Source organism: Tetranychus urticae, chromosome 1 (assembly GCF_039701765.1).
Source record: "Tetranychus urticae isolate SD_2017Ah chromosome 1, NJAU_TeUrti_SD_1.0, whole genome shotgun sequence".
In the NCBI taxonomy this organism is placed as follows: domain Eukaryota; kingdom Metazoa; phylum Arthropoda; class Arachnida; order Trombidiformes; family Tetranychidae; genus Tetranychus; species Tetranychus urticae.
The window spans coordinates 11,573,190-11,584,198 of record NC_142958.1 but is presented as its reverse complement, the minus strand read 5'-3'; the positions used below and the strand labels follow the sequence as shown (position 1 = coordinate 11,584,198).

General features: G+C 32.8%; 1 protein-coding gene across 1 annotated transcript; it reads right to left on the bottom strand.

Annotated features, from left to right (window-relative positions):
* Positions 1-1,207: 1,207 nt before the first annotated feature.
* Positions 1,208-10,411, bottom strand: LOC107361056 (uncharacterized). The gene is made up of 11 exons (XM_015927771.3): positions 9,845-10,411; positions 9,153-9,693; positions 7,900-8,200; positions 6,099-6,269; positions 5,886-5,978; positions 3,972-5,231; positions 3,572-3,751; positions 3,118-3,196; positions 2,119-2,826; positions 1,633-1,889; positions 1,208-1,568 (listed from the first exon to the last, which is right to left on the bottom strand). The coding sequence occupies exons 1-11, from the start codon at positions 9,978-9,980 to the stop codon at positions 1,431-1,433; spliced, it is 3,864 nt and encodes a 1,287-aa protein (XP_015783257.3). The 5' UTR covers positions 9,981-10,411; the 3' UTR covers positions 1,208-1,430.
* Between the last annotated feature and the right edge of the window lie 598 nt (positions 10,412-11,009).

Genomic DNA, 11,009 nt, shown 5'->3' with positions numbered 1-11,009 from the left:
CAAGAGCCAATTTTATTCTCAACGTAATCAAAATATTTCATTATCTAATTTTTCCATTTCTTTATTACAGTCCGTTGCTGGTGAAGTAACTTGCAAAATTTTCAAAGGAAACCACAAAACATTCTTAAGTAACAACCTCAGAGACATTGCCATGGCCATGAATGATAGGTTTTAAACAATGAATAATGGATATAATTATATCATCTTTATTTCGCTCTCAATATTTCTTTCTCTTTATTTTCTTGTGATCGGCGTTGGACAAATGTTGTCATGTTGCCAAAAAACTAAACAAAAACTCAATTATTATTAAGGTATACAAGTGGCTCCCTCAATTGAAAGCGCCTTTTTTGAATTTCATAATTTTATTCAATATTATAATTTCACGGTTAAGATTCTTGATAATACAATCAAATCAAAAATAAAATAAAATTCAGTTTTCCTTTTTCTATGTTTGATTTGGACCGATTTTCATTTATTAAAATGAACATGAAAAATTTAAATGATATCAATGGTATCGGTGGGATTATAACAAGTCTGACCATTGAATATTATTGAAATGTCGTTGATTAAACATGAACAACAATCTAGTTTTGTTATGAAGCTCGCAAAAATGTAAGTTTGAGAGCAAATAGAAATGATAAAGACAAAAATAGTCTTGAAAACTGTCTTTATCGATGTACCAAATGCGTTTCGTGGCATGAATTTACTTGGCTTTTGAATGATCATTCACCGTTTGTATTAGACTTTTGGCATCAGACTCTGGCAATTAAGATTGCGCTCATTTGTCAAAGATTGCTTATTGAAACAATTGGATCTGAAGATGAAATACGAACCAAGTTAAGATTTAGCAAACATTTTGAATCGAGAAAACTCGACCAAATTACAAATAAACGATAACTTACTTACATATTTTGAGCATATCAACATCTTTGTATAGTTCATAGCACCCTTCACAGATACGATCGCAATGAGTCGCATCGGGATAAATCATATTTACCATCGCAACGACTTAGTTTGGTCGCAATCTTGCCGCAAAAATTAAACGCTTTGACTTTTTATATTGTATATTGTAATAGATAAAAACATTGGGCAAAACAACCTGATATCCCTTCATATTGCGGTCGTTGTTTGGATCAAGACAAAAACTTGTTTAGAATCCTTTTTTCTCCTTAATGATATTTTAAATTTAAATATTGTATTTGCATTGTTTATGGTCACACTCTATCACTTTATTATTTGATTAATAAATTTGCCTATTCATCCGAAAGCATTCACAGTTAACTATGAGAAGCAATTCAACACCAAAAACCAAGACCACATCTTAAGCTCGCAACACATAAAAAACGAGCGGCCATAAAAGTGTGTTAACACAAGACAAATATTGAACATGAAATATGGCATTTTTGTTTACAAAATTGAATAAACATTATTTAAACGATATTACAAATTGAACAGTTTGATATCCTATTGTTGTTATTGTTTGGATTGTTTGTGAGTCGAGAAACGACCGACATTTCATCGCCAGAAGCTTGTTCGACCGTTCTTTCCATGGCATAATAATCTGCTATCTGGAATGAAATGAAAAATGAATTTAGCCTGGTTAACTGTTTAAATAATTTCAGTTAAAATTACCTCTTCTGCTTCACCCGAAGTTGTGGGTCTTTCTTGTGGCAAAGGTGGGCTATCTGACCTCAAATCGGGTGTAATTGTAGTTAAACTGAGCCTTGGGTCGCCTGATCTTGGGTAGAATAGATGTTGTAAAGTTTGATTACGAGAAGGAATCGCTGCATCAGGATTACCAGCAATGCATCGAGAAATGGTGTTAAGGATATCACGAAATCGAGTTTCAGAATCACCACTTTTACCAATCCCTCCATGACCACCAACACCTAGAAAAAACAAAATAAATATTTTACTTTCAAATCAAAATAAACTTTTGATAAAACTCCTTAAATTGTCACAATAAACACCTGTACTAAGTGACTTATTTTTATTCAATAAAAGTGTACAAATGCAATTCGTTTGATTGAAATTATTGCTTTAGTGCTTTTTTATTGATTTACTGATGCAAAGATCTCAATGCATTATCAAAACGGAAAAGAGTAGCTCTTTACATACCGCACAAATCGACGAAAACAAGAGAGCTCATAACTACAGCCATTGGTCCTGGAGGTGGCCAAGGAGTTGGTTCAAGCATCACTGGTAAAATGGGTTTCCTCAGGACATCGGCAAGAGTCACTTCACGCGCACAAATCCTTGAAGAAGCATAACGAGGAGTTAAACAAGCTATGATGACTCGAGCTTTGCTGATTCCCTCGTAAATTTTACCATAAAGGGAATCACCTCCACCCATTAAGCCAATATCCATCCAACAAGGGAAACCGGCCATTTCTAAGCGACGTCTAAGATCAAGCACCAGCTTTTGAGAGTCCCATTGATAGCTGAGGAATACTGGAGGAGCCGAACCAATTGGCTGTAAATCTACTTCAATTATTTGTCGTACATCTTCACGGGAAATCATTTGAAGGCAAGACATAAGAACATCAATACAGTAACGAGTTCGTCCATTGCTTTCGAACCAGTCATGAATTAAAGCAAGAGAAGGTGAAACATCGTCAACCAATCTAGCTACATCTTTATCAGTATAACCCAAGCGACGAGCTAAAGCTAACCAGTCACGTCCTGGACTACTATTTATCAACATCTTAGCCGCATCACGCATCCAAAGAGGCTCAAGACGGAAAATGTCTTCATAAGTATTTATATAAGGATGTTCATACAACGATAAGGCAGAATCATCGGTGATTCCAGAATATTGGCCAGAAGCTAACAGACATACAAAATGGGCAAAGTTAAATTTCAGGCGATAATGGGTTTTATAAATACAGTGAATTCAAAAAGTTTATCACCATCACTCAATCATTAATAAATTGAATTTTTCGCGATTACGCTTTAAGTTCAGACCACGACTCACACGAACTAAAACTGAGTTGAAAAAGTTAATTCATTTACTGAAAAAACATATATCTTTGGTTCATAGAAAAAAATCTTTCGATTTTCGAGTTATTACAATTTTAGCTATGGGGATAAACTTTTTGAATTGAGTGTATTAACTACCTGATGCATAATATGGCAAAACAGGAAAATATTTTTGGACAAAATTTGTGCGGATTTGTCGATAATCACATTCAACAACCTATCAATGAGAAACAAGAAAAGATCAAAAAGTGAAATGAACTGAAAATCAATGTAAAAGTATTGGAAAAATTCATTTTAACTGTAGTTTCGGGTTTTGGGTACAATTGCAAAATGATAATTCACTTTGATACATTAATTTTGATAGAAATTTGTAAATTAAGATTTCTTTATAAATCATTGTTCGACTATTAACATTGAAAAAATCATAAATAAAATTTTGGTTTACTTAAAATATTGAAATCGAGTTTAATCAATGTTCAGAAAACTAAATATGAAACTTAATTGTGATTATAATTCTTAAATCATTTGACAGTTAAAATTTCCAATTCTTTAGCATCGAGGTTTGTCCATAAAATATAATAACTCGCTTTACCTTTTTACTGAGACATTTGTTCAAAGGGATAAAATGAAGGCATTGCTCTTCTGTGCAACTTTTTTTCATATGATCTTTACACGACAGGTCACATGGACAAGGCACTTCGAGTGAATAAACAATACGGCGATAGTAAAAGTTTTGAAGCGTTTCCAGTTCACTTTCAATTAGATGACGAGCCTAAAAGTGTAAAGTTAAAAAAAGAAGTTTATTTGGTCTTTTGGTTGATTAGCAAAAAATACATTCTATAACCTAAAAATGTCCAAACATTCAACCGGTCAACCCACAATCCAAACAAGAAAGGTTTCAAAAGTTATTAGTGCAAATAAGTGTAAAAAATTAGCTAATTTGTTCCAAGTATTGAAAAGAGATCATTGATCGATTAACTAATAATACTTACTTTAACGCAAACATTAGGAGCTGGTCCAGTAACAGTTGGATCACTTTCACCACCAATCGTGTCATAAATTTTGGTTATAATAATGAAAAATCTTTGCTGAGTCAAGTTGACCTTAAGTATTAAATCATGATCAAAGTCAATTGCTATCCGAGCCCAAGAATGCCAAATCTCTGGTCTTCGACCCCAACCCTGTCTCCAAGACCAGCGACACAAACGGACAACCAAACGAGAGAAAAGGCCAATGGGTAAAATGTTGTTAAAACTAATGGAAAATTTAAATTGGTTAATCAATTCTAATGCAATGGCGTTTGGATCAGTAAACAGTGAATCAGATTCGCGAGTAGCTTGAGCTATCCAAGGAAACAGGTAAACCTTTGGTTGAAGACGGAGTGAGGTCAAGTCAGGAGGTTCATCCAGATCCAGTCCACAATTGAGTTCACAAATAATGTCTAACTTTTCAAGGCAACCAAGAAGAACCGTTTTATGTTCAAGATATTCCTTCCATGCTTCGGTAATTGTATCATCAGTCAAAATACCAGACAATCGTCCACAATCAACTGAATCATAGGACGAGGCAACTTGACACAATTGATAGAAACAATTGGCGAACCAAACGGGATCCAAAACAATAAGCATGTCATTTGAGGTCGAATAGCTTGACTTGAAAAGGTAGAGGCGTCCTGAAAGATGGTAAAATTGAAGGATCGCTTGAAGAACGTCCATTGACTTAACATCACTAATGTGTACTTTGGTTAACTCGTAAATTTGATTAATGTCAACAAAATGGATTCCCTTTCGAACCAGTCTCTCGATAATTTGTTCAAACTGGATCCACGAATAAGGTATATCATGGTCAATCAACTTTTGCTGCAACACAATCTCATCGACAGCCGATCTAATCTCATTAATTTGAGAATCGCTGATTGATGAACAGTCAATAGGAAAGTATTTTAAATGGACAATCGATCGGTAAACCTTTCCTGCTAATGATTCCTCAATACGGTTAAATACTTCAACTGGCGTCAATTTATTCTGTCCATCTTCTTCTTCACCTAAATTGGTTGACTGGTCGCTCAAAGAATCGCCATGAGTACCAATGATGATTACTTTAGGGTTTGATATGGCATCTTCATCATCCTCCAACTCTTCGGTCGATCGGAAATCATCAATAAACACATGATTGCTAACATGACTGTAAATCAATGAAAGCCAATGATGAATCAAATTTAAAGCAGTGTAATCGTCTTTGGCTCCTTCGGCCTGAGAATAAAATAAAAACAAAGAAAAAGGTTAATTATTAAGCCATTTAATGATTCCCATAACATTGGTTTGAGACATTTAAGACTTTAAATTGTGTGAAACTAGATTCTCATTGATTTTTGGCTTATTCCTACAATTTTGTTGAGTAAAGTAAGTTTAGTAACAAACAGTTTTCATTTCAATTTTGATCGTGATTTTCCTACTTCTACTCAACAATCAATAATGAACATAAAATAATCCCATCAGACTGGAAAAGCGATGCAACAGCTATTAAGTCTAGGAAAGGACAATTTTCTTGATGATCAACATTATAATATATCATTACAATCAGATGAATTACATTAGATTGGACTTTTAGATTCGTCCATATTTTGTTGAATATTTGGAAGAAACAACAATTTTCAGAAAATGACAATATTTGAACAAATAAATCAGTCAACAGACTATTATTATATTGCAAAAATGTAAGTGTAAACTCATTAATGTTTCAAATGTCAGCTTTAAATCGATAAATTGATTGTTATCCCATTCATCAATAAAAGTCATCAAACATGTTGAGTAGTTTGACGAAAATAAAACCCAAATCATTTGAAGGTTTCCTTGAACATTCAATACCAACAACATCGAAATTAAACAGAGATAGACAACAATTACCTGGAAAAAGTTATCATCTGTGGCAACTGTTTGGTCCAAATCTTTACTCAGGTCAATTACCATCAGGTAAATACCCTGAGAACTGAGCAGTATCTGTAATGGATGAAGAAGAGCATTAGATTTGATGTTATACACTGTCTTTTAATTAGTCATGAAACTGTTCGTGTACAAGTTATGATGAATGGAAAGAGTAAATTAGATTGATTAACTTACTTGGTTTATTAGAAAGTATAATGAGTTTCCTTGAAAGTCCCAAAAATTGTATTTCGTATAAATCATTGTTTGTATTTCCTTCTCATCGATATCCGAAACATCTGATATATTGGCCTGCTTTGCTAACATATTATCAATCATTTCGCGCAACTTAACTGGTAACAATTTAACCTGAAGACAAAACAGTTAGAAATCAAATAGTTTAGGCTGGAAGGAATCCCATAATTCGGGAAAAAGACAGATCAACCAAACTTAACAACTAATACAGATTTACATGATTATCCGTAAAGGTACATCTATTGAATTGATGATATTTAAACCTTTTCAGTCTTCAGATACCTAATTTTGCATTGAGTTGTTACTAAAAAGAAACATTCAACACAATTGTAACATTTGTGCATAAAGTGATACAAATTGACACGAAAAACGGGCAAAAATAGATTTCATTCAAATTTAAATTCTGTAAGTTTGTAGAGATATGATAACGGGTCCCTTTTGTGCGATTCAAAAGTTTCTCTCATTGTTAGTTTTTGATAAAATCAAGTTCGAAGTTGAAACTTGTATCGCTTTTTGTAGAACTATGGAGCCAAATTTTTCCGTGCGGCTTCGTTTTCCTGATGTAGATTTCAATGGGCAACCAGAAAATGGACTTTACCAAATGAAATAAAACTTGAACTTTCCGTAAAGCGGATAAGTTCGATTTATAATTAAAGCGATTTTTTTCTGTGACCGTGTGAGTTAGAGTACTGAAACTTAGTATTCGTTGATAAAATTTGTCATTAAATATCATGAGTTGAACGATTTTTACAATGCATCTACGGTTCTCTTGATTTTGGCCATTGGTCTTAAAAATTTGAGTTTCAATATTTCGAGAACGGTATTACCTACAGTTATCATTCTTAGACCGAACATTAGATCTTGTTGCAGGCTATTAAATAATATGACTGAATGGCGAAGAAATCAAAGCTAATTCATTGAAAATGAATATTATTATTACTGCTCATAAGTAAATATTTATCTTTGTTAATCTGATGTAACATCTGACAACCTAAGTAATGCAAGGCTATATCTTTTTTTTGTAGTTTCTTGAATTATCTGAAAACTACAAATTAACGTAGCCTATAATAAGAACTAATGTTTGATTTAAGAATGATAACTGTAGGTGATGCCGTTCTCGAAATATTGAAACTCAAATTTTTAAGGCCAATGGCCAAAATCAAGAGAACCGTAGATGCATTGTGAAAATCGTTCAACTCATGGTATTTAATGACAAATTTTATGCATGAATACTAAGTTTCAGTACTCTAACTTACACGGTCACAGAAATAAATCGCTTTAATTAGAAATCAAACTTATCCGCTTTACGGAAAAATAAAGTTTTATTTCATTTGGTAAAGTCCATTTTCTGATTGGCCAGTAAAATTCACATCAGGAAAATGAGTTTCATAAAAAAGTCTGCTTCCATAGCTGTACAAAAAGCGGACAAAGTTTCAACTTCGAACTTGATTTTCTCGAAAACTATTGATGAGAGAAACTTTTTAATTGCATAAAAAGAATCTGTTTTCATCTTCCTACAAACCTACAGAATTTAAATTTGAACGAGATCTATTTTTGCCCATTTTCCGTGCCAATTTGAATCACTTTGTGTATAAATGCTGCAATTGTGTTAATGAGTTGTTTTTAGGTAAACCCAAAGTCTTTGTTGCTGCTAAAAAGACACAAACAACTCATCTATTGCTATAACTAATACTTTGATGTTATATTTCGGATTGTACTTGAGTTCACACAGAAATGGACTAACCGTTTCTTGGTTATCAAGACCATTTATATCATCGAAATGGTCATTCTTCCTATTAGACAATTTAAGAGCTGACTTTAGTATCTCGGCTGCATTTAGAGTTATATTTTCGTCGTTTTCTTCCTTATTTGATTTGTTGATCTTCAATTCCTTAACGATGTTGTAGCTCATCATTTTAAACAAAGTCTCTTCATCTGGCAAATTTAGTTCAATATCATTTAAATCGTTTAGTCGCCAAGAGCCATTTAAATCAGTCAAACAGCTTCTCCGATTATCCAGAATACAATCATCGATTTCGTTTTCGCTGAAAATAAATGCAATAAGACATCCATTAGCAGTCGATAAATGCAATAACAAAAAGTAAAAATCCCAATATTAACCATAAATAGAGTTAAATAAAAACATTAATCAAGACGATTGAAAGTTTTCTTTGATTGAAAACACCAAAAGGTTGACAATTTAACCAATATGATCGAACACAGTGATCAAGTAATCAATTAAGCTAAACTTAAATGCCAAAAAAGTAAGAAATAACAATTCGATTCAAGCAACTTCTTCATTTTTACCCAATCCGTCTTCATTTCTTGTTTACAATTTTATATTTTGTCAATGTTTCACCTGATTTATTGTTAATCAATTACAATGAATAAAAGCAAATAACAAAAGCAAATGGTAAATGATTATTTTGAGACAAAATTTTGTTCCCAAAGCAAAATTGAACATCAAAGTATCTGTTTTCCCTCAACGGTTCAATGTGTATATCCAGGTAAGCTTTCAATCGATTGTTATTGATGATGAATTTATAATGATTAAAGGTTGACTATTTTAAATAGCAAATATAAGATTCAACCTAAATGATTATGAAACTATGAATATAACAATCGTCTAAATGCGTTAACGATAGTAACAGTTGAGGCAACAATTTGTGCGATTATTGTTCAATCATGAATCTTTCTCAATATTCAATTGTATTCTTATAACTCTATTATATTTTACATTGAGTGGTTTATTATTGTTTATTAAGGCTACAAAATGTCAGAAAGGTTGTCACATTGAACAAAACACAAATGGTTCAACTGTGATCCATTAATCTACCCTTTGCATGTTTACCAACAATTTTAATTCTGTGAAGTTTACCCAAATCAATTTTGTTATTAATTTACTCATTTATGGGTTTTTTAGGTTATTAATTAATGTGTAATTAAGATTGAGAATGATATTGATTGGACAAATGTACAAAAAGATGAAAGGTTTACCTTGAATTCAGGAGGATGTTTTTTAAAGTTGATTTACCCGATTTGGGTGGACCGATTGTAAATACTCGAGTCCAATTGTATTTTAAAGATGATTTGGAGCAACACTTTTCGTAAACACGAACAACATTTGGACCTTGGAGGGTAATGGACGTTGGTATCTTGAAAGTCATACCATTAAAGTCACAAACAGAGAGTCTGGTTGTACGACCATAAAGATCAAATATGAACCAGAAACTGGTTTCCATACTGGATGGAAGGGCAAGTATAAATGGATACCGGGTTTCATTTGAGTTGACAAGATACAATTGGACTGAACTTCCAGAACTACTGGTATTACCAGTCAATAGAAAGGTAACCTTTGATCGGTTCCAATGGGAGGGCAAAGGTTTAATCCAAACACCATCGTCTGAACACAAACCAACCGGATAGGAATACTTTGGAAGTGGCCTTTCTTTTACAAAGGTTAACGGATCTCGGCATGTTAACCCAACGTTGAGACAACCTTTCCATTTGGTTGAGAACGATTCAATCTCAAGAGTAACTGTTGGTGGTTAACAATAGGTTAAATTTGGGTTGAATTTAGGTTTTTGGGTAAATAGTAAACAAACATTAGATCCAAATCAAGATGAGAATAGAGACTCAAGAATAAAATTTTAGATCAAAGGTGTCAACCATGAGATCATGTTACTCACCCAATTGATTCAACTTGATTGGTTTGGCTGAAAAAATGATTCCATCACAGAAACATTGATCATTGATTCTGGTTGCTTGAGTTCTCAATTTATTTAATGATATATTTGACCCATAGACAATTTCATGGAATCGCATATTACTATTTGTTTGGCGTCAATCGGCCTCAAGTTATCAAAACAGTGGCAACTGTTGATATCTGCAAAACTACTCTTTAAGTCTCAGACTTGAAAAGTTATCACGAATTGATGAAACAGATCAAACTGTTGAATTAACTGGCGATTGTTGGAATCATGGTTTGCAAAATATTCCAATAGAAACAGATTTCAAGAAATAAAATTTGATTTTCACTGTTTTTTTCAACAACTAATATTTCATGTTAAGGTTAATATTGATATTTTTATTGATATATGTTTAGAATTTTCAACTCCATGGAAACGAGTTTTGCTTTAGCAAAGTTATCAAGACAAGGGAAGGAAAAAGAAAGGTAATATTACGATATTTAATAATCACAATAACGTTGAAAAAAAAAGAATCTATTCATAAAAGATTTAACCTTTTCTCTTGCTTCTTCATTCTGATATTGATAATGATTGGTTGACTAGGAATAAGGGAGAATCAGGAAGAGGAAAGACAATTTCATGAGCGTGTTGATGAACATTTAAATAGTCAAAATTATTTGTTTATTTCACAGAAGTAAATTAAATTGTTGACAATTGGTAACCAAATGAACAGCTATAACAGTCTATCAAGGACAGGGTCAAATGTAATAAGCTGATCATCAACCAAAGAGTTGATCAACTCGTCTTCCCATAACTTCGTCATTCAGTTTCCTTTGTCACCCAATCGTCCACCTTATGTGTTGAGTTAATTGTGATGAATGCCAGCCATCGGTAATACAAAGAAAGTTGATTGTGATTTATGCTCAGCAATCAAAAAGTCTCAAGGTTTAAAAATGTTACTAAATATTGTTTCAAAATGGCCAAGAAAACAGTTATTTTACATTTATAATTTGCTAGATTTGCTAATCACGTAGACAGCTTCTGATCAGCTGGTGATTCGATTCCCTTCCCTGGAATGATTAATGATATTGTTATAACTTATAGTAGAGATGAGTTGGATTGCTATAAGTCTTATAACTGCGAGAAAATTGACAATTTTTACTCA